The 24,834-nt window shown below is 41.3% G+C and overlaps 1 protein-coding gene across 6 annotated transcripts in view; it reads left to right on the top strand.

Moving 5' to 3' along the window:
• Positions 1–24,834, top strand: part of CDH13 (cadherin 13) — a 445,875-nt gene that overhangs the window by 370,886 nt on the left and 50,155 nt on the right. For 5 of the 6 annotated variants that reach the window (XM_069027120.1, XM_069027119.1, XM_069027122.1 and 2 more), the window contains exons 9-10: positions 19,848–20,030; positions 21,033–21,286. In XM_069027120.1, the coding sequence (XP_068883221.1) occupies positions 19,848–20,030; positions 21,033–21,286 (437 nt within the window). Of the gene's footprint in view, positions 1–3,072; positions 3,139–19,847; positions 20,031–21,032; positions 21,287–24,834 lie in introns of those variants that run through there. The other variant, XM_069027124.1, reaches the window with a different exon arrangement.

Raw genomic sequence — 24,834 nt, 5'->3', positions numbered from 1 at the left:
ACTGCTTGGGTCATTCCACTAGAGTGGAATGAGTTTTGTGATCAGTTTATCAATTTCTTCACTGACAAGTGAGATTTTAAGATTTTTCTCGGCAACACTAAAACTGATTTGGCTACTCCAAAATTTGCTAACCATCTGTGCGCACGAATCAAAATGTCAGGATTATTTAGACAAAATATCTTTTTTCCTTCTGCTCTGAAGCATTAAAATAGACAATGGATAAAACTTGCCATATTAAAAGGAGCTGTAGGTTTATTTGAGTAAAATTTTTAGCAAAGATATTCATTTGGAAACAATAAAATTGTATCAGCCTGATTGTGTCTTGAACTTAATGAAATGCAAATGATGTTGCTACATGTAAGAAAAAGCAGATTAGGGGGTTCAGGCAGGACTCCTTGTAGTTATAGTTTCTTTTGAGGAAAATGGTTCAGAAGTGGAATTTATTCATATCCTTGTAGTTCCTACTTTGGCTTGTTTCCAGGACTTGTTTGCCTTAGAGTTCCAGATGCCTATTTGCTTAAAGGGTAGCCCTTTCTCCAGCCGTCTGTCTAACAGTCACTTAATATTTATTTGTTTTTACAAATGTGTTCCCCTGTGTTCTCAGTCCATATGTCACCAAAAAAATATAAGCCCAGCTCAACACGGAGTATTGATGTTATCCTCCCTTTCCCATTCTTGACTTTGACTCTATTAGGAAAAATCCCTGAATCCCAGTTGTTTTCTTGACCCCATATTTCCCTCCCACCCTATTACTCTACAGCCAGTCCTTTGGAGTTTGTGTCCTAACTCCTGTTCTCCTCTTGATGCAGCTTTTATAGAGATATTTTTTTTCACTTCCCTGTGTAGTGTGGAAGATTCCTCCCAGCTAATCACTTGTGTCATCTTCTTGATATTTAATTGGCCCAGTGCTGAAATTTATCCTTCAAAGTTCCTTCTGCCTGTTGCATCATTCTCTTTTTTTTAAACAAAACCAACCCCTTATTCCAACTAACCAGATAGCAAACTCTTATCTTTTGGGTTTTCCCCCTTCTGAGCCTATTCTTTAGTCAGGAGTCTGTAAGGAGCCTTCTCTGAATTTTAATAATTAGCTTTAAATTTTCCTTCCTCTCCAAATTCAAGTCTGTCCTTTGACTCTCTGAGCCTGAACACCTCACATTCCTTAAACCCCTCTGCTCCTGTTTCCAGTCGCTGCCTCAGAGCTGCTGAGACACTTCAGTGATGTATGCCCTGATTGTTTTTGCTGAGTGACTCCCCTTTCTTTCTGCTCTTATTTTCATCACTTTTCCCCCTGCCTTTCTACATGGAAAACTTTTCTTTTACTATATCACTTTGTCATCTCATGATCCTCTTTCTGTCCCCACGATTTCCCCCCTTTTTTATCATTTCTGGAAGACCTTCCTTTTCCCATTCCTTGATTCTATCCCCTAGTGAGCTCTCCTTCATTCCCCACCCACTTCCCTCGGGAACCACATTTCTGTTTTCAATGCCTCAAATGACTGTTTGCTCACAGCTCACAGGAGTCCATGTGCACCCTCTGCCTTCTATAAATCGAGCCTCATCGCTGTCAGCTTCCACACATCCCCTCATTTGTTCCTTTTAGACTTTATTTCCTCCTCCCCAGCTCATTTGTTTTGCCCATTTCCACTCACCGAGGCTGGCAGTGCCCATACGTTAACTGGTACTGTCAGATGTTCTTAGATCAATGATTTTGTTTCATTTAGAAGACTGATGGGGAGGAGAGCTCTGCTGTCCTCAAGAAGTTTAAAGAGTTGAAAGCAATCTTTTAGCTAAAAAAAAAAAAAAAGTTTGAAAAATCAAAGGAGTTATGTGAGGGAGCTTCGAAAGAAACATAAGGAAAATCAATCCTGCTAAATAAGTTTAAATCTAAACCAGCAGTTGTCTGAAATAATATCATGGAAGAAGATTTATCTGCAGTATTGATATTCTTAACTGCCTGTGTCCAAGCTGTGGCTCCCATCCAAATGGAGTGCTCCATGGAGAAGGGAGTGCAGGATTAGACTGGCAAGAAAATCTGGATTTCTCTACATACATATATATATATATATATATGCATATATATATATATAAAAATAGAAACACAGGCCCACAGGTGTCTGCCTACCTAAACTGAAGACCTGATGTTTCATTTTCCTAAAGCTGCATTTTCTAATAAGGATTAAAACGAAAATGAAACCTGGATTTACTAGTCTTTCACAGAGCCACAGAATCATTTAGGTTGGAAAAGAGCTCAAAGATCAACAAGTCCATTTGGAAATAACACAATCTATTTCCATACTTAGAAATAACACAACTGGCATTTGAAAACAAAGAACACTGTTCCTGATTAATTGATTCAGTCCTGAACGAAGCTAAAAAACCTGTGTATGTTTGAAGACAAATGAAGGGCAGGCTTTTTGATTTAGCAGTTCTGACCTTTTCAAGTTTTCCATCTTAAATAATAATTGAAGTCATAAGTAAATAAATTCAACTTTGCCTGCAGATGTTGAACTCTTTAATGTCCTTTTCCTGTGACTTAGGCACTGCCTGATATTCCTGGCACAAACAGGTTTATCATGCCCCGTGCTGGGGCTGGCTGACAGTCTCTGGGAACTGTTTTCTTTCCTCCAGGCAAATGATTAAAATGCAGTTCCAATCAATAAATCTGTGCAGGTTCTGTGGAGGGGAAGTGTTCACCCAGGGGGCCTCTGTGTTCCTAGGGGTATTTCTTTTCTTCAATCTTCCTGTATTCACAAGAGAACCAAATTACAAAGAGTCTTGTTTACCTGGACTGCCTGTTGAGGTTGTTTTTGGCTGCCTGCTGGAGCTGGAGTGAGCAGCACGGAGCACAGGGACACTCTCATGTGCTGCTGGGTAAACACAGGGATGTCAGCACTGGGGCTCCTCTGTCAGCAGGGCTGGCTCCCAGCGTCCCTTCTGGGAAATCTCTGCTCTGGGATGATCAAACAGCTCAGCCTGCATTCCTCTGGTGTTAGTGGGGAACAGTGGTGGGATGTTATGAAGAGGTCTCAGGTTCTGAGATGTGATTTTAACTGAACTTCTCCACTTCTCCAGGATGTCAGAGTTGCCTGTTTCCCTTTCCTTGAATGAAGGTTATCCCAGCTGATCAAAGAGCAATATGTGAGTTGCTAAAACTAATCGGTTTTAGATGCTCTTTACTCCAGCAGCAATTGCTTTCATGCAATCGATTAAAAGGAAATTTTAATGATGTTAATAATTGTGCTTTTAAAGGGAACACGGCAGTTATTATTGAGCTCCTAATTTATTATTTCCCATGGAGATCAGTTTGTAAAATCAAAACATAAGCTTTCAAAATGCACCGTCCCCTGCAGTCTCACTGGTTCATTTCTTAAATTTGCATGTCAGGTTTGTAAAGAATGGTAACAATGGAGCAATTGCATTCAGCTCACAACTTTTTCCATTTCTAACTTCTTTGTTGTGGGAGATGCAGGTTCTATTCCTGCCTGAATTCAGCAGAAGGTAGGACATGTTTCCATGCATCCATACAGCCAGGAAAAGCTTCTTGTTGGTTCCTTTGATGGACTACTTTCAAGGAAAACACTGCTCTTTATCTGCCTATAAATGCAAACTGGGGTTCTAGTCAGCAGAAATTCAGCTGCATGTTGCACATCTGAATTATTTATTCAGAAATAATAAGTGTGCTTTATCAACACTCTCTGAGAGGATTATCTGTGTTACATGGAGCCTTTCCTGAACTAATTTGGGAGTGTTCAGGAAGCACCTCATTCACTTTAAAATGCCCAGAGTCCAGACTATAGGTTGAAGCTCACTTATCCCATAAATTTATTTTTCTTAAATTTGTAAAGTATGGGCAGCATTACAAATGTTAATGCTACTATTATAGGATCATAATTTAAAAATACCATCATTCTCCAAAGGCTCCAGCAGTGTGTCATTTCCCTGCTTTATTAGAATGAATGAACAGATGTACAATTTATTTCTGCTGAACTATCATCTAAATTCATAAGCTATTTCTCATGTGCCTGAAATCTGTGTTGGTTTCCCATTTTCTTTGCCTTAGAAAAAAAAAACCCAAAACTATTCCACTCTCACATTTATCACTCAGGGGATATAAATGAGAAGTATGCTCTCCACTTCATTCACTTTAGACTAATACCCTCAATGCAATTTAAGTCCCATCTCTTCTAGGCTATTCACAAAACCCAGGCATAGGGATACCCAGGATCTGAGTGCAAAAGTCCCTTGCTGTCTGTGCAGGTGGACTCCAAGGATGTCGTCCCTGACAGGCCAAGGTGGCACAGAGCAGCTGCCTTTAATCTTTTGGGCTGGCATTTACAGTGCCAGTGGAGGAGATGCAGTTTCTCAGCTGGAGGCTGGGGAAAACCAAGGAAGAGACAGCTAAGGGCTGTAAGGTGGGAGAGGTGAGAAGGTTGGGTGTGATTGGAGTGAAATTTATGGCTGAGGAGCAAGTGTCAGCTGGCCCCAGACACTCCAAATGCACTTTGTATGTCTTGCAGCAGCGTGGAGACGTGGCAGGCGCTCCCTGGAAGGGATGAACCAAACAAGATAATGCAGAGATTGGAGGGAATAAAGCTGTGCACGTGGAACAGAGATGTTGCCATGGAAAAAAAATGAGCATAAAAACCCCAGACGGTGCTCTCAGCCTGTCGGAATCCGTATTTGTTGGCAGGGTTTGTGGGCAATGCAAGGGTGGCATTTTGCTTTAATTCCATGTGAGGAATGAGTGGATGACATGTTCTGGGGGTTCTGGCAGCATTTCTTCCGTAAACCCTATTTCTAAGGGTTTACATTGCAAGCAAATAAATTAAAATTTCAATGGTTTGATATTGAAAACTGAATTCCCAGGCTCAGATTTTAGGTTTTTAAGTATTTTTAATTTTATTTTTTTTTTATATAAAAATCACTTTGGCAAAGAGAGGAATGGAACAGAATGCAAATCAATCTGCTTTCTTCATTTCATTTCATAGCTGCTCCAGAATTTATATGCAGGCCTTTAAAATCCTTTTTGCCAGACAATTCAGGAAAATGATGAAGTAATGGCTGAGATTTGTTAAAAGCATGATTTTCTTCAGAAATCTTGTCTGCTTGGCAGGAGAGTTTGTTCCTGTGGGACTGCAAGTGAAGAATTTCAATTCACTAATAAAAACAGAGGAGTTCTAAGTGGAGCAGGAATTTTGCTACAGTGGCCACATTGCAGCCTCAAAACAATTAAATTTTGATATCTAGTGCTGCCACTCTTGTCCCCTTTGGACCCTTCCCCAAGCTGAGATCAGAGTTATTTTCATCTCCCCTTTCCTTACATTTTGTTGACAAAAGGGGACATGTACAGCTAGGAAAGCTACAGGCACAATTTTTATCTGCACTAAGGAGGGCAAATGTGATTTTGCAGCCACACCCTGTATCTCCAGTTGTCAGCACCAAACCCAGTATAATGAAGAGTCTTGGATGATGGGGAGTTTCAGACTGGACTTTGAGGAAACTCTTTCCTATCTCCTGTTTTTGGACACAGAAAAAAGAATTCATGGCAATCCATTGAGCTTCCTGGCTGTTCATGAGCATCATGAACTTTATAAATGTTATAAAATCAGGCAAATGTGTTTTGCTCCGTATAGATTCTTGGATTTGGGTTTCTCATGAAACTTTCAGGGAAGGGTTCTCAAGATATCCTCAAACTCCTCCCTCTTATTTGTATAATTTCCAGTATTTGCTTATTTTTCCTTCAAGGGCTTTGAGGTTACAGTGATCTGATCTCTGTGATATCCCAGCAAACCTCTGCAGTCCTTCAGCTTCCCTGCAGATGATGTTTTGCCTCGTCTCACCTCTGGTGAGGATTTGCTTTAGCTCCAGTGAAGCCCAGAGCTTCGTGGCCTTGTCCCTTTGCAGGTGACACCCAGGCAATCCTTTAATCCAGAACTGCACAGAATTTTCCCAGGCCATGTGCTTTCAACCTCTGCCTCTCCCATTGCTCTTTGCCTTCCACACTGTGGGCAGGAATTAGGGGCTGTAACCCAGCCTGGGCTCCCCAGAGCTGGGCAGATGGAACAGTCCCTGTCTCTGCCCTGCATGGGGAGCAACTTCTTGCACTTCTCAGCAGAGTTTTGCTGTTTGCACAACATAAAATCGCCCTTATTGTCCACATTTTTTCTTCCAGCACTTAGAAAGTGACAAAACCAACATCTGCTGTCTGTGGTTTCTTCTTCTTTCATCCTCAGCACAGGAGGAGAGGAGTGTATAGATTTTGAGGACTTTGATGCGATGGGATTTTGCTGCTGTTTGTTTTCTTCTCTACCCGTGGTTTTGTGTTGGATGTGGAGAATTGATTAAGTCATTTGGGTGTTGTCTTTTTCTTTGTTTTGGATTTTGTAGTGGAACAGGCTGATAATATTTCACACACAAAAGAGAGCCTGCAGGCACTGTGTGGGGCTCTATAGGCACTGTCTATAGGCTCCCCAGCTTTATGTCCCATTCAGGCACCCTGGGATCTTCTCTAATGCACCAAACCTCTGTCCTGCACCTCCCACTCTGGGTTTCTCTTAAGGTAAGGAATCCTGACAGCTGTGCCAGGGTTTGTCCCGTGAGCAAATGTACACAGGGGTTTAGGAGGAAATTCATCAATTCCAGGGATAGTTGAGAGTGAGCTTCATTAAGAGAATGTTTTATAACCATACAGCATTTTTCATTCCAAAGGACCCCAAAGGAACATACAGAAAATGGATCTTCTCTGTGGGCAAGCAGAAAATGAAATTGCAACTTTCTGTTGCTTGCAGAGAAAACAGAGGTATAAGACTTCATTTCCTTTATTAAAGAATTCTACTCAGGAAAGTTGCTTTAATTTCTAAGGAAGCCTTGCAGGTAGTAGTTAACCCTGATGCTGTGTTTTTACACTCAAAGTCTTGTTGATGGGCAAAGGGGAAGCCCACCTTATATATAAATCCAAGAATTTGTTGTTAGTAAAATTGAAAACTAATCCAAGTTCATCCTAATCCAAGAATCATTATTAATTTTGACTGAATTACTGAAACAAGCAAACAAATAAATATTCTTCAACTTAGAAAAATTGTCAATAGTGATAATAAGACAGATGCAAAACTGCTGTATACACCTTTCTTAGCTCCCACCCCTTTTCCTGCTGTTTCTCTCACCATTTCCTTGCTCCTCTGGGCCATAAAGTTGGTTCCATTCCAGTGTTTGTGGTCAGGGTGTTATAGGGAGTTGTAACACCTGGAGTCCCTTGCCAGGACAAACGTGATGCTCGTGCTGATCATTTCCACCTCCTGCCTTTGGCATCATTTGGGGTCATGTTTATGTCCTTGAGAACGTGGTTTTGTGTGTTGCTCCCTCTTCATTGCCCTGAAGCTCCAAGCTAGGTCCAAATTTACTGTATCTGGTGTACCTTACATTTTTTAGAACCTCTATGTCCCCTTTTGAGCAGGCTCTCCACCATCACCAGTCCCTTGGAGCTGTGACAATCACCCAGCCTGGGGTCAGAAGGCAGAGTCTGGCTGTGGCAGCAGCCTCGGGATGCACAATAAGGAATATTTGTGTGCCAGCAGACTCAGGATCATTACATAGGATGCAAACCTCATTAGCAGGAGTCAAACTGAGCTGCTGGACGTGAAGTGCCTCGAGGTTTTCAGGGAGCAGTAAGAGGAGCTTTTTTGTGCTTCACCCCAGACACAGCACTTGGTGCTTCAGGTGGCCCTGGTACAGAGTGGAGCCTTTAATGAGCTCCCCAGCTCCTCTGAGCACCCGTGAGGGCTCTGGGCTGTCTGAAATCAGGACTGTGCTGTGTCACAAGTGATCAAAGTCACTCTGCTTGCAAGAAAAATGAAGTGGTTCTCAGCTAAACAATATTAAAAATCCACCAGAAGTTAAAGGAGACCAAAAATCTGGCAGTGGCAAAAGGGATGTGTGGTGAGAACCAGGAGGATTTTGTGAGGTTCTGGTAGAGAGTGTAACCAGGAAAGCCTCAGCTGAGCTATGGCAGTGTGTGTGTGTGTCACAAAGGTTATTTTCCAGCTTAATGCAGGCAACATTTCTCCCTCTGGTTTTCCTTCCTCCCTCCAAGCTCAGTGCCCCCAACTTTGAGTGAAAATATCACAAGTAATTGAAGTTGCAAACCCCAGCAGAATACTAAATTAGAAATTAAACAAAAAAGCTCATCACTTGGAGCACAGAAGTCCTGGGCAATTTTTGTAATGCTATATTACAGCAATTGGAATATCTTTTTTATTTTTTTCCTCCCCCAACTGCTTCACTAACTGAATTGATTGAATTAAATGTGTTCTGTGGTGCCAGTGAACCTCTGACCCCAGTTACTCAGGATAATCAGGGGGTAATCAGCCTGCTGTGATCTGAGCTCCAAAGGAGCAAGAATATTGTAGGTTCAGAGAGCCTGTGCTGGCATTAATCAGATGTCGTCAGGGTTTGATTATAAATCCTAAAGACCACCAAATTGATACAACATGGTTTAATCCGCTAAAAATTAGGTATCTACATATTAATCACCAAGTTGAATATCTGCAAGTGGCTGCTTTTCTAGCAAGTGAAGTCAGGTGTCAATGCTTTGGAATGTCCCACAGTTAGTCATAAATATAATGATCAGCATCAGCACAAAAGTAGCATTAGCCAGATTAAAAAAGGATTTTGTTCTAACCTCAAATAGATTTTTTTTCCTCTCCCATTGGAGTTTTACAGCTCCATTGAAATGGTTCCTCATGTTTCTACTCTAATTACGAGCTTACTCAGAGGCAAGAAATAGGAGATGTTTCAGAGGTACTTGCAAGCACAGCATTTTTCTGCCTTCCAAGGGGAGGAAGGGTGGCTGCTTACAGTATATCACACTGCTGTGTACAGAAATAAAGTGCTATTTATTGTCCCTTAAAATGATTTCCCCTAGAACTGGCAAGCTCAGGTGAAAAATCTGTATCTAGAAAAGTGTGTTAGGATCCAATTAATTCCTCCTGTACTGGCTGTCCTTGGGAAGAGCTCCATGTGGCAATTCTGATGCAGATGTATGAGCCCATTATATGAAGGTTTCTGCAGGAAAAGGAGAACCAGTCTTAAAAGAGAGGAATGGCACAGTCTCTTAATAAACTCATGCTCTTCATACATGTCCTGATTCAATAAACATCCAACCCTGCAGAAAAGCTTTTTGATATAAACTGAAGATGATACCAAATTCTTTTGTATCTTATTGGTGCCACCTGTATTTCCTGGGAATTGCCTTTATTTGCATGAGACATTTGGTGTGCTTGGACTCAGAGGAATGAAACTGCTGCTGAAGGATTTCCAGGCACCCCACAGTGTTAGCTGGGATCAGGATGAGGGAACTGCACAAAATCTGGGCATCCCAAGCAAGGGTCAGTTCTAGTGACCAGTGGCTGTGTAGGTGCCTTGTGCTGCCTGCTCTCACTCAGCCCCACCAAGGGCACATCTGTGCTCCGGGTGATGCTTCTCACCTCCCAGCAACACCTTACAGGGATGGCCCTCACAGGAACAACAACCAGGGTGTGCCACTGGGACAGCCCCCTTTGCTGTTCATAGGATCATAAAATCACCAAATGGTTTGGGTTGAAGGGACCTTAAAGAACATTTCATCCCCCCTTGCCATGGGCAGGGACACCTCCCACTGTCCCAGGTTGCTCCAAGCCCTGTCCAGCCTGGCCTTGGACACTTCCAGGGATGGGGCAGCCACAGCTCCTCTGGGCAGCTGTGCCAGGGCCTCCCCATCCTCCCAGGGAAGGATTCCTTCCCAATATCCCATCTAACCCTGCCCTCCTTCTGCTTAAAGCCATTCCCCCTTGTCCTGTCACCGCATGCCTGTACAGAAAGCCCCTCTCCAGCCTTCCTGAGGGTCCCTTTAGGTACTGGAAGGCTGCTCTAGGGCACCACGTTCAGGTGACCCTGCAGCCCACCCAAGGCAGGTCTGACAGGTTGATTCCCTGTATTTGGGTGTGCACCACTTCTCTCTGTCCAGAACATCAGTGTAAGAACCATGGCCTGTTTTGACCTGCCTGCTAATTCTCAGTGCTCAGACACATCAGCTGGGGAGCACTGCCAGTTATCCCCAAACTCCGAACAGCTCTGAGCAAATTCAGTATCAGGATAGTAAAATACCTTTAGTTCATTTTTATCATCCTTATTAATAAAAAGAAACAAATGGATACTTAACCATTTGCACAAAACATATCCAGCTGAGGCTGCAGGGGTGTTTGTGTTCCAGAAGGCTGTGTGTACACAGAACGTTTGGGTAGGAAAACATAAATTACCGGTGAGAAGATGAAAGGGTCCTGAGTGTTCCCTCCGTGCCATTCTAGGCAAGAAATAAGCACACAACGGGCACTTACAAGAGGAATGTTTCATTTTCCTTTTTCACAAATGTTTTTCTTCCAAGGAAAGATGAAATGAGCACTGGTAATGGGAGCTGGGTGGTGGGAGATGGAGACCATCAGTAGCCTTAAAGCAGAAAGCAATAAATCCATTTAGCATAGCTGCGATTTTTCCTGACCTTTTCACAGCTGTGCAATGCCAAACCATACATCTGTTGCTGCAATACATGCTTAAATCTCAGTGTTCCCAAAGCAGGTTCATCCCAGCTGCCAGTGAGCTCCCCTGGCTGCCTTTGGAATGCTCTCCTCACAGTCCTGGATGGGGAGGCCCACATCACCCATAGTCATTGCTCAAATCTGCTGCATTTATAACTATTATTCTTTATTCTTGACCTTGGAAAAGGAATTTTTCAGTGCTAAAAGGGTTAGAGGCCCCAGGTCTTTGTTGTTCCCATCCTGGGTAATAAGTGCTCGGTGCTTACCTGGATGTTAAGGATATAATAAAGATTTTTCTGCTATGAGAGGAAAACAGAAAAGGAAAGATCATTAATCATGAAAGTTCACTTTATGTCTCTGATCTTTAAAGGATTATTCTTGTATCATAGCTTTTTGATAGAGCAGTAATGTTTTGCTCAATGAATGTTGAGCCAACTGGATGTAGACTGGATAATTTGAGAAAAAAAAAAAAATCATGTATATCCAGTAGAAGAAACTATGTGCAGTAGACTTCATTCATCACTTTGTCAGCAGACTTGGAAGACTTATTGTGTTCAGATGGATTGAAATATGGAGTGTTCAGCCCAAATTCTCCTCTTCCCACTCAGCTTTTCACAGAAAACAAAATGCTGGCTCGAGATTTCATTTTTAAAATTCAGACAGATTCTGTATCACTGCAGATTATGCTGCCTGTAAACTTCCATCTGTACCTCCTGCTTCCACTGGAACAGTGTGAAACCTTGCAGAGTTCTTATCTGCTTCCAAAATAGAGTTTTCAAACTGGGATAACTTCAGACAGCTCTCAGCTGGAGGGCCTTGTAAATCTAGGGCATCTCATCCCCATCAGCTGGCACAACCTAAAATGCCAGAAGTTTGGGGAATTGATGAAATTTGTAGCTGAAATATTCTGGAGATACAAGTTGCTCTGAATGCTTGGAGTGGGGCTGCTCAGCATTGCCCACCAAAGACTTTGTGAAGAACTTTAACCACTGTCAAAACATCTGTTGTTGGCAGCTTGGGCCTTTATCAGCTGTAAACTGGCACAAAGAATAACTCCCTTCTTTGGATTCAACGCCCTCCCAGGGAACAAGAGGCAGGATTTCTCATTTGGCTGCGTGTGCTGCTTGTTCTCTACCAGGCCAAAGATTCTGCCATGGAGAAAGTCTCACTTTCATTGTAACTTCCACCTCTCTGCAAAGACCAGGAGTCTTAAACTCGTGTTCAGTCTTGAAATATTAAGGTACCAAAAGAGATGAACAAGAGGCTTCTAGAAAATTTTTGTCCTTTCACCTATTTAGAAGGAAACATTCCTCTCTTTGTGTGTTGTTTTTTTTAACTTCTATTAGTTTAGTGCTTTTGTACAGCACTAAAATACAGTTTTAGTACCTTGTCTACTTCCTAGAAGTTAATATGATAATAATTTTAAAATCATCAGCATCTGCTGAAGGTCTCATCACTGCATGGCTCTCTGCCATCGTCAGCATCTGAAATGTTGGCTTGGGTATGAAAAAGTCTCTGCTAAAAATGAAAAAGGACCATTTTACAAGGCTCCCTTCCCTTCCCTTCCCTTCCCTTCCCTTCCCTTCCCTTCCCTTCCCTTCCCTTCCCTTCCCTTCCCTTCCCTTCCCTTCCCTTCCCTTCCCTTCCCTTCCCTTCCCTTCCCTTCCCTTCCCTTCCCTTCCCTTCCCTTCCCTTCCCTTCCCTTCCCTTCCCTTCCCTTCCCTTCCCTTCCCTTCCCTTCCCTTCCCTTCCCTTCCCTTCCCTTCCCTCCATAGGATAAGTGGGGGGAAAACCTTTGTGCTCCTCAAATCCAGTGGAGGAAAAAGAAAGAAAAATCCAGCGAGGTGTATTTTATTTAAAGTTCATTCCATTAAAGAAGACATCCAGCATCTTAGAAAGAATGCAGGCTAACATTGCCCTTGATGGGAAGTGCAGAGGAAGAAATGAGAGGAGCTGGTTTGGCTGAATTCAGCACAAGAGGCCTCATAAATGTGAAAGGCAGAGCTCTCCCTGCTCCCTGGGCAGGTGAATAGGTGTAGCCTGCTCCTTCAGCCGTGCTCAGATCATCATTTCTCTCATGCTGTTGTTTTAAACATAAGGTTTGTTCTACCTGCAGTGAAGGAATTTTTTATAGCTCAGAAAATAACATCATTATTCGAGGTTTTCTCAAAAGTACCTTAAATGTACTAAATACAGTGACCTTTCACTCGGCTCTGTCCACCTGGAGAAGGAGTATTTGTTTTTCTATGATACAACCATCGTTCTAGAGGTGTCCAATTATTTGTGGGTACTTGATTTATTCCAGAAAAAAAACCTGAATGCATCTTGCGTTTATAGGTGGAAAAGAATGAATCATTGCTAAATTATTTATATATTCAGGGGAAAAAAAAAAGAGAGCACCTTTGTCTTCCTTCTGAATCTTCAGACATTTGATGTATACCTGGAGGTAACAGGCTTTGAAGCAGGCATTCAGCATATGATTAATACATGTTAGAATTATCTTTTTGCCTTTGTTCAGTGAGGCCCTGAGCTGGGCTGAGAAAGAGTCAGAATCTTGTGTAAACAAAAGTCTTCAAAATAATTCCAAAAAGCGGCTATTTTTCAAGCAACCTTCACCATCACTTATTTACCGTCCCCAAGTGGCTTTTTAGTCTTTTGTGAGCCCATAAATGAGAGGATTGAAACCAGCACCAGCTCAGAATGGGCTTTCAGCACTGCTGTGGGGAAGAAGGAGGAAGAAAATTCTGCAAATTAATTTGTGAGGATCTTATTCTGTCAATCCTCCAAAGTTTTCTAAGATTTATGGCATCTGCAAGGGGAATAGAAGGGACCCTTCATGCTGGCAACCCTACAGGCAGCTCTTGCAGCACCCAGCCCTCCCTTCCTCCCTCCCTTCCTCCCTCCCTTCCTCCCTCCCTCCCTCCCTCCCTCCCTCCCTCCCTCCCTCCCTCCCTCCCTTCCTCCCTCCCTCCCTCCCTTCCTCCCTTCCTTCCTCCCTTCCTCCCTTCCTCCCTTCCTCCCTTCCTCCCTTCCTTCCTCCCTCCCTCCCTTCCTCCCTCCCTCCCCAACCCACTACCACTCACTCATGAATTTTAATACCTGAAGTGGTCTCAGTCCCATAAATAGTTTGGCTTTAACCTGGTGAAAAACTGTTCCCAGAGGGACTTTCACCTGGAGCCTGATTAATAAGTTCTTGTTTCTTTGTTTTTCCAAATAGGTTGATGAACAGCAGAACAAAATGAAGCCACGTTGAAACTTCCCCTTTTTTGCTCATTCATGATTAATATCAAGGGTTTTAAGTATGTTTGTGTTTTTCTATAAAAAGGCACAAATTCAGAGCCATGCTACAGTGGGCAGAATTGAATCCTGAGCCTTCCATTTACCTAATCGATCTTTTGGGTCAGTTGATCTTGTTGCAGACTTGCAGACAAAGATTTTGCAGACAAAAATATTCATTCAGTCCTTCATTACTGAGTCCTACTTTTACTTTGTAAAGTAACTGGTGTGTGCCTTGAAAGATCACAAGGCGTTTACAATGCAGAGCCTGTGGAAAATCATTCAAAACTAAAAAATGAAAATGCATCCAAAATTATTATGGTCAATTTCATATATTTGAAACGTTTTTGGGTTTGTTTTTGGTTTTTTTGTTTTTTTTTTCTAAGATACAATTGAATTCTTTTTGTAATTTCACCAGGGAGGTGGAAGAATATGATGTACTCAGAAAAAATACAGAATAAGCTGAAAGAAACACTTTCAGTTAAGAAATAACACAGTGCCTACGAGCCAGCATTATGGCAGTAAGACAATGACAATAATAAAGCCTGTTTAGGTGACTCACAGCTATAATTCCTGCTTTGCATCTCGTTTACACCATCAAATCCTTGTCATACCATGATAATGCTTTATATTTATGTAGTGTCTTTCATCTAAATGGCTTTCTAAGTGCTTGGTGTGTTGCTTGGTGTGCAGCTTACATCAACTTAATCCATTACTTTAATACAGATATTTTTGTAGTGAAATAGAGCTGCTGTTTGTGTCCACATAGCAAAGGCTGTGTGCAGTCTTAAGAGGGAAAACCTTCCACATCTGTAGAGGAGATCAGGGAGAATGTAACACCAGGTTGCAATTCACCTTGACCACACCATTTTCCATTAAATTGCTCTCGTGGAGAGTTTGGTATAAACTGATTTTGCTCAGGTGCAGTTTTCCAGCCTTCTGGGGCAGCACCCTGGGTCCTGGATGTGAGGGAAGGTGGCTGCAGAATCAGCAGCACCACTTTGGTCGATGCACAAATGTTGTGCCAAGTATTTCCCCCTTGTACTTCCCCTGCCTGTGAACTCGGAGCTCCAAGCACCAGGGGCTTCGTTTATCCTTCTCTGGCAAACTGGGCTTTGTGCCCCACTGAATTCCACCAGAAATGCTCATTTCTGACATTTATGAGACTCTCATTCCTGACTGATCCAGAATGCAAACCTTTGTGGCCATTCCGAAAATTCATTTGCACTTGGAGATGTTCCAGGTACAGAGCTATGGAAAATATGTTGTTTCCTGAGCAAATAAATCCTGGGAGCTCAGGTGCATGTACTGAATGACAGCATGCAAAGGAAAAGGCACAAAGAGCAAAGAGGTTGCAGGAGATTCTATAGCTTGTCATCACATTCTCAAGAAATTAGACAGACAAAATATGGTCACAAAGGCAGTAGGCTTCAGTGGAGGGAGATAATTGCAGTAATACAACTTCTCTGTGGAATTTCTAACAGAGACATATGAATTAATACAACTCATTATTTTCCATGTTTTTTGATATATAGAAGAGGAAACAAACACGATAGCAGCACAGAATAGCTTCCACTGGAATATCACCCTGATAAATGCAAACTGACACAGAGTTTTAATTTGTTTGTTCCTGATTGGGAATCACAGCGTGCAGAATCTTAATGAGCCATTGGGTAGTGATCACCTACCCCAGGCACGTTTGTCTTGCTTTGTGTTTGCTGCTGGTGGCAGCTCTTTAATTTGGGTGTCAGTGCCCCTCTGAGAGAGTTTTTTAGTGGCTTCACAATGGTCTTGTCCCAGCCTGCTCACGCTGCTGCTGGACAGGAGGCATTCAGATGATTCTGATGCAGTTAAGTTCATCTCTTTGCTCTGAGAAATCAGTAAACAGAGTCTCATTTACTACAGAGGCCTTAAATGAGGCTGTGAGATAAGAATCTGATTTTCTTACGGTCTGGGTACCATTTCCGGCTATGTTTGATGCTGAGGTGGGGTCAGTGCCTGGATTCTCAGGTGATAACATTTTGCAAAGTGATCTTTTTTTGTACCTGCCCCATGGTGGGAATCTGACAAGACTGGCTTGTCTTGAGACCATCCAGAGGAATTTTTCTGTCAGTGACAGCTGCCACTGCAATGTCCTATCAGTTCATTATAGAGCTCAGTGAGGAGGAGGATTTGGCTCAGTGTTACATCCTGGCTCCAGCAGGAAACAACCACTAAATTAAGCTTGCAAGATCCAGGGAAGTTTGTTGGACTGAGACTCTCTCCTCTGCTCAGGGTTGTATTTGAACACAGTTGTTTCGAACATTTCTGGTCTCCCTGACATCCCTTTACTGACTCCTGTGCTGTAAGAAATAGAAGCTGCTTGTTGTCACCCTCCAGGACCTCCATCCCCCATGGAACCACACTGGTGATCCCTTACAAGAGTTCCAGTGTCCTTATCTGCTTCCCATCAGTCCAGCACGATGGCAAACGCTGCTAACTCTTTACATTTGGAACTCTATTTGTGCACCTTCACAAGCCTCACATGCTTCATCTACATCCATCACTATATTTCCTCAAAATTGTTCAGTTTCCCATTAACTGCTGCTCACTGTTTCCTTCTGAGTTTCAGTCCGTTTTCTGTGTATTTTACCACAAGATTTTGGATACAGAAAAAAGAAGAACTGTGTCTTTTTCCTCTGCTATGTTTCTAAAACTTTAAAAATGACAGAATTGCTAAAATCTCTGGGCTGTGTGCATGATAAGCACAATAAACGACAGCATGGCACATCACAGAGCAGGTTAACTTCACATGTCAAATACTCAGAAGCAGTAAATGCACACAGCCCGTTCCAGCAAACCCACTCTGGCCCAGGGTAGCCGCCTTCTAAGCCATTAGTGTTAAAATGGGTCCAAATGATAGCAGCTTAAATAAAGTACTGAACTCATCTACTTTATTCTTAATTTATAGTGGTGCTTAGGGGATGTGCAGATATTTAAAATGAGTAAAATCAATTAACTTGTGATCCAATTATTTGTGTTAGCCACTGTGGGGTTTTTCTTTTAGAGCACTGGTTCAGATTTTCCCAGTTAAGCACCGTGCTTTGAGAGTGTAAACCTTTCACTGTGAAATATGAGGAACCTTGGTTATTTTTCCTCTGCTTCTAAATCTAAATCCTATTTTTGCCCTTTCACAGTTTTTAAATTCCCTTTTTACTTTTGTTTTTTAAAGGGACTCAGTGTAAGTGTAACAGATTTTTCTAAATGTTGGGAAGTCTATTCCTTATATAAAGGTGACTGAACAGGCAAGAGTTCACCTTCTAGATAAAAGACACAATATTTTTCTAGGCCACGCTATTTCACAGTAGATATGTGTCTTTTGCAATCAGAAATCTGTGATTTATGGCACTTTTCACATTATAAATTTAGAGTAGACCTCTGTGACAACTTCTGTGGTCTGATCGTTCTGCTTTTCCATCCATCTTGAACAGATTTTAGTCTAACATTCCAGACAGCTTCAAATATCTGTGGTTTTGTGATTGTTTCCAAAATGTGAAGGATTCTAGGGGTGAGGGTACCACTGCACTTGGAATTATTTGGCTTGGCACAGCCTTTCCCTGTGGATGTTGGCATTTCCTTGACCTGCAGGAGTCAGCAGCTCAGCAGTGCTGTGCCCCCAGCAGGTCCATGTGCCCTTTCTCTCTGCAACTGAAGTTACTGAGACCTCTTCCTAAATAAGGAGAAAATAAGGATGCAGAAATAAAGCCAACCCCAGATGAGATATCCTTGATTTAGATACCCTTAGCCTGACATTCCATGTTTTTTTAACTAACTGGCACATCGTGGCAACCTTTTCCATCACAGTCTGGCACTGATGGGGTAAAAATAATAAATTTCCCTCACAGGCTTCGCCATAGTGTATCTGAATAAAACAGCCATACCTTTTAATGTTTTACCCTAACAGCTCTTACCATTCCCAAGGTGAGCCAGGGAATATTGAACATTAATTGAATCAGAGTGGAGGATTAAGGAAAAGATTTTTCTGAAGGATCAATATGAATTAGGAGCAGATGCCCGGTCAAATCTAAGGGTTAGATTCTTTTTTACTGGGCTCCGTGAATTCTGGTCACCTTTTTATCCAGCTGAATGGAAATTGTTGGGTACTGAACACTTGTGGGAAAAATTCTGACCCTTCTGGTTCTGATGTCTCATATTATGCATGCTCAAGTTGAGACAATATGAAAGAATATAAAAATATCAATTATTGGCTAATTGGTTATTTTCAGTCAGAGTAAGTATCTAAGTCTGCTTGACAGTGTCAGCATTTGGCTGAGCTGGAAGGAACACAATCTTGGTAATCATTCTTCTGTTATTTCCAAGATTCTTAATAGAGTTTTCCTTCTAATTTGTTTCACAGCAAGTGAAAATATTGTTGTATTATCATTTAGAGTTAATTAAACCGCAAATGAGCTTAATGAACTGTCTGAAACAAAGCTCAATCACAACCTGTTACATACTAACTATCAAGATCAAAAGAATCTTTAAATTCTTTGTTAGATACACCAAAGAAGATAGAAATAGCCAGTCATTAATGTCATCCTTTTATGAAATCAGGTTTGAGGCTTGAAAGCTTAAACTGAATGCATGTACTCAAATTATACAGAAAAATTGAAAAAGGGTTTGGGAAGACAAATCTATTGGAAAAAGAAGGAAAACAAAGAAAACTGAACACAGGGGAAGACATAGTCATCTTTTCTTTCCTTTTGTATGAGGAAATCCACTTTACCTCTTATTTGTCCAGATTGGGAAATATATATATTAATAAAATGCCACTTTCTGGTTTCAGTATTTTCACAAACTATTCTGCAATGCTGTGACTTCTCATGTTCTGTAAGACAGAGGAAAAGACATTTAGTTTATTCAGGTCTTGAAGCCACTTGGGTGACTTTTGCCCTTGAGTGATGCACTGTCACCAACGATGCAGCTTTTAAGAAGCGCACGCACGGCAAAACCTATTTGTGTCATTAAAGTTTGTAATTTTGGGCTTTTGAAGGCTTAATCCCTAGAAATGCTAAGATTTCCTAATGATCTATAATGGTAGTGCTGATGTTCAGCACTTCTCAGGATTAGGTCTCTTATCAGCCTGGTTTATCCACCTCTAAAGCAGGTATTATCTTATCACTCTTATATACGGTGCTTTTAGCACGTCAGCCCCAAGTACTTGAAAGGTGAGGAGTGTTATTAAGCCTGACCCTTACAAGCTTTTCCAATGGTTTGCTTAATGTTTTTCCTACATAAATAAGAATGATGGAGAATAAACTAGAATTTTCTTACAGGGCTTGGCTGGTTGAAGCGTACAGCAACACATTTCACAAGGTCATAAAAAATTCTTCCACGGCAAAAAGAAGGCAGCACTGACTTTTAGTTATGCACACAAAGTGGTAGCATGAGGTCCAATAATTTTTGAGTGCCTTAGGGCAAGCCCTCCAAAAAATGCTCTGGGAATGGTTTTTGTGAGACCTGTTTTGTGCCTCGATAACGGTGCAGTGAAAAATGAATGTGGGTGGGATAATTCATGAGAAAAAGAGTGTGAAATGCAAAACTGGATTTGTTTGCAAATAAAAGTAGATTTGAAGGCAAGAGTGGTCAGTATGAGTCAGGTTCCTCTTTCCTCAGTTCCCTTTCTGGCAGTATATGCAGCTCTGCAGCACTGCAGGTATTTTCATGCTTCACTTTCCAGGAATATGAGCTGAACTGTCTTCTTGCGATCAGAATCTTCCCCAGCTCCATTCCTATCACATCGCTGCTTATCTGCCATCTATTAAGTGGAGAGCAGCTGAAATGTGCTACCTCATATTTCATAGGTGAGAATGCATTATTTAAACCCCATAACATTCCGTTTCGGTCAAGGATTCCACCTTCCTCCTGTTGGGGTAAATAATTAATGCTGCCTTGGATATTTTGTGGATGTGTGTGTGGTCACTAAGTGGAAATAGTAATGATTTCCTCTGTGTTTTTTCCTAGTTCCAGGCCACAGTGAAGGAGGGGGTCACGGGTGTAATAGTGAACTTAACTGTGGGTGACCGGGACGACCCCGCCACTGGGGCATGGAGAGCTGTCTACTCCATCATTAATGGGAACCCAGGGCAGAGCTTTGAGATCCACACCAACCCCCAGACTAATGAGGGAATGCTCTCTGTTGTCAAGGTAAGAACAATTCCCTTCTGCCCTGTGTTGTTGCTGTAAGGTTCATCCCCTTGGTTCACTGCATAAAACAAGGCACAGCAGGGATAGGTTATTCAAAGATATAAAGTTGGCTGCCAGCCCCTGTCCAAACTATGTGTATAACCACTTCTTCTGTCACAGTAACCTTATTTTTTTAGTCACAAGGACTGCCTGCTCCTATCTGTATTGCCATTGTGCTTAAATAACAGCCAGATTTGCAGCAAGCATCACAATTAATAGTGAGATTTGACAACAAAGTTCTGTTCGTGGCTGAAGGTATGATTAGAATTCAAGGGCCCCATTTGGTTCACATTTTAGAGAACACATGCAAATAGCAGGGAAGTAAGGGGCATGGATTCAGACTGAATCCACATTTCTAAAGTGGATTGGTCCCACATTTCTGAAGCCTCATAGGAAAATTTATTGCTTTTGTATGAAGACAATCCTATGTCTCAAACTTAAAAAATAAAAAAAATGAAAGAAAATAGCCCTGTTTGCTGCCTGTACCAGAACTCTCTCTTTTTGGTTTCAGAAGAGGCATTTTCAATTCTTGAGAGAAATGGAGAGAAATGTATGTACTTCCATGGTAGTGCCTTTGATTTCAAGACAGAAGTTATGAAAGCAGCTTGTGTTATTGTCATGAGTATCTCCTGAGTGTGACTCATTTGTTTGTTAAACACGTGCTACATATAAATAAACACGTATATATAAGAATTGGATTATGTCTATGGGGTATGGCAAAAAAAAATGTAAGCTCTTGGACAGAGGGATGTCTCCATGGGGTTTTTAATTCCATTATGTTCATTATCTTCGATGCCCTTTAGAACCAAGTGTGTCTAATCCTAAACTCTGACCAAGTTCCAGATGCCAGGAATGCTCTTGTCCCTTTCTGGCCAATTCTGCCATCAGCAATTTTGCAATGGGCTAAAAGAAAAAGTGTTAAGCATTGTCTATGAACTTTGCCCTCTGATTTCTGGTTTGCAGCCTTTAGACTACGAGATTTCAGCCTTCCACACGCTGCTGATCAAAGTGGAAAACGAAGACCCGCTGATCCCAGACATAGCCTATGGCCCCAGCTCCACAGCCACTGTCCAGATCACCGTGGAGGACGTCAATGAAGGCCCAGTTTTCCACCCAAACCCAATGACAGTGTCCAAGCAAGAGAACATCCCCATTGGCAGCGTGGTGCTAACGGTGAACGCCACTGACCCGGACACTTTGCAGCACCAGACCATCAGGTGAGAGCAGAGCCCTCTCATTTTTATCCATCACAAAGTGGGAATGTCTTTTGTGCCCAAGAATTTGCCTGCCAGTGTAGAATTATGTTAAAGTTTTTTGGTTCTACACAATAAGAAGTTACTTTTTATATTTTTTTTTCCTGCAATTAGAGAGTCAGTTTGTTGAAAACACTGTGTTAGAGAGCAATAATTTTCCACACCATGAGATTCCTACAGGAGAACAATCAAGTGCCACAAGCAATAGATTTGGTTTGCATAGTTCCAAAACTACTTTTAACCTGCTTGTTTCCTTCATGAGAGCCAGTGAAGATGTGTAAAAGTTGAAAATGTGTAAAGAAATGATTAATCTGTTTTACGTGGGCTTTAAATCAGTTTATGATAATTTATAGCGTCCCTCAGTGAAATAATGACTGTCCATCCACTTTCAAGAGCTGAGAAAAGATTTCCCAGTGACAGGCTGAAGCTAAAGGAAGCTAGGACTTGGCCTTTTCCAGATAAATGAAAATAAGTTATTATTTCTGTGCTGTAATAATAGAATCCCACTTATGTGCCATGTCACAAGGAGCAAACCTAGGTATTACATGGTATCATCATTTTATATTTTGATCCATCTGGCTTGGTCTTTTGACTTGAGATTCTATGAAAAATGAAAAATCAACCGCTTCATTCTCGAAGGCTAAGCTGGCTTTCCAGACAGCTTTTCCCAGCATTTGAAAATTACAGGTTAGGCACTACCACTAAAACCTACAGCTGTGTTTAATTTTTCATTCCTCCTTGTAAGGATCATTTCCCCCGGGTCTCAGTGTATGTAAAAGGGTATAAACACCTTGTGAGAATGACTTCAAAGCTGCAGCTGAACAATGGCTCTGTCAATCCATACCACAGGCAGAGATTTCTCTGCTGTCACAGGGTTATTTAGCAGTGATTGTGCAACCCTTAAAGAAGGTTTGACACATGTACTGTCCTGCAAAAAAGAAAGCTGCTGATCTTGAGGATGTTCTCTGTCAGTAAAAAGTGTTGGTGAAAATGTCACTGGAATGGACTCGGATTTGAATGATGAGGAGGTGAATTTAAGCAGGTGAGTGTGTTCATCTCCAAGGAAGGAGGAAGAAGGCAAGGCAGTAATTAAAAGTTTCATTTCTCTGCATCACCTCAAAGACAACGTTGTTAATACCATGAATAGTTCAGTTTTTCTCCTTTGACTTCTACCATAGAAATATGAGTTTACCTGAAGGATGATTCTTAACACACCTTTCCCCTTGTTTTCTAAATGGATTTATTTATAGAATAATTTTTATTCTTAAGTTTAGCTTTTGCTCCGAAGATCCCTTATTTCACTCACAAAAATTTGTGTCTATGGATGGAATTTCTGTTGCTTGTCAGCCAGGGCAATATGACCCTCAGCAGCTTTTCTCAGAACCTGGCTTGTTCAGGGAACAGATATTATTTCCTTTGGGTTTTGGAGTGACTTTCAGAAACACAATTATTGAAGTTCCCCATGATTTACGTATTTTCATGGGAGATGGGAAAACTAACATTCATTAGTGTAGCAGCTGGTTTTGTGATGCTAAAAGAGAAAAGCCAAGAAAATATAAGGATTTTTATCAAAACCAAAAATCCAGGAGCTCTTACCTGAAATTTTCCCCTTGACCTAATGATATTGCTGAATTTCTCCAAACTATATTGACCCTGAATTTAAAGGGCACCTAGTGAGTCACTGAACACTCTTCAATTATCTTTAAGTGTGGTGTGTAGCCAGTCAAGTAACATAAACATGTTCTGCAGTCCACCACATCTCACAACTGTCTGCCAAGGAACTCTCAAATCTTGACGAACTCACAATCTAAACAGAATTTTCCCAGAAGTTTTACTGTATCTGCATAGCCAAACATGGAAGGTTTATAGACAAAAGCAAGATATTTTTTTCTTTTATGTGCAGAAAAGAAGAACAGAATTAAGCTAAACTGGGCTGGGAATGAGGAATGGTCACATAAAGAAACTATGGAATTGGAAGTGATTGTATAAGTTAGAAGGAAGTAATGCAAATGTAATGGAAATCTGGGAAATGGTTGAATACAAAAGGCTAATTTGACTACCTGTCAGTCCTATTGCTAAAATAACAGGAAAGCATAAAACAGCACTTTTAAAAGATGTTTTAATGCTGACAGGTGTTGAAACACCTGGGTACCAGCAGTGAAAAAGGCAGACTGTGGTATGAGAGCAGCATCTGCAATTAAAGACAGGGTACAATTCCGTGTGTAAAGGCCAAAACCACTCACTGGTTGGAATCTGGCCTCAAATTCCTCCAGGCAGGTGTGTGTTTAGAGTTTGGGACAATGTCCAGGACTTTTAGAGCACAGATACCAAACTTTGTTGTTCTCAGACTATAATTGTGCCATCAGTCCTTGCTATGACTAAATGGTAAAACAAAGGCCAAGCAGGGACAGCTGACTGCTAAATGAGATATTCCATTGCATATTAATGACCACAAGTGAGCAATGTTTTGTCTGCAAGAAGCAATGAATGTCAGATTTGTGCTGTGTGAACCCTGTACATCACACCCAACGAAGTATAAACCTCTTCAAAATGGGCAGACCAGCAGAGAATTAATGTTGGTGGGCTTTGGGTTCTTTTTTTCAGCCTATTACAACTGAAATACATCTAACTGCAGGGATATTTTTAGTTAATTTTCTGTATAGAACTTGTAGAAGGAGCTGCTGATTATTTGTAATCAGGAAATTTAGTTACTCTACTAGATATAACATGATAAATGCATTTCAAGACCCACAAAAAAGAGTAGAGAAACCATTTTTGCCATTGTCTGCAACTAGATTGAATTTATTCTTTGAACAATGCAGATCTGAATCAGAATCAAATTACTTATCTCTGAAAAAACGTGGCTTACTTTGTAAAATTTCCTAAAGACAGCTGTACTTTTGAAGCAATTTTCCTTCTTATTCTTCAGCTTGATGTGTTTTTGCAGGCTGAGGAAGAATTTCATTTCAAAGCTCAACCAAGCTGGCAAAAATGTGTTTCAGTGAAAAAAATGAGACTCCAAAATCAGACCTCGAGCTGTGGCCGTTTGTCTGCACATGGGTGGCAGAACTTGCACGGTGTCAGCTCTTCCCTGATCCACTGATGTGACCATCCCAGAGGAGCTCGAGGTAGAGGTGGGAGCATCGTCCTGGAAATAAGAGGTGGAAAACAGTGTTTGTTCCACTCTCATTGCTCCCGGAAAGAAAAACATCCTGTTCAATCAGGGTCACATTTCTCACATTCATTAACTTTTCTTTTTTTCTTTTTTTTTTTTTTTCCCCTTTTTCTTAAGCATTTAAATCTCTCTATGGTTTCCATCTTTTCTAGAATTAAAAAATGAAAGAAATCCAGCAGGCCCCATTTTAATTATAACCCAACAATTTATTAATAGAACAGTAATGAAGTTTCTGAAATTTGATTTCTTAATCAGGGATCATTGTTATTTTTGTGCCAGATTTGAGAGTTTAATTTTGGGTACTTCTTCCCAACCTCTGAAATTTTAATCAGAAGTT

This window comes from Aphelocoma coerulescens, chromosome 11, assembly GCF_041296385.1.
Source record: "Aphelocoma coerulescens isolate FSJ_1873_10779 chromosome 11, UR_Acoe_1.0, whole genome shotgun sequence".
Lineage (NCBI taxonomy): Eukaryota > Metazoa > Chordata > Aves > Passeriformes > Corvidae > Aphelocoma > Aphelocoma coerulescens.
Note: the sequence above shows the minus strand (reverse complement) of the source record. Positions and strands in the feature narration are given on the sequence as shown.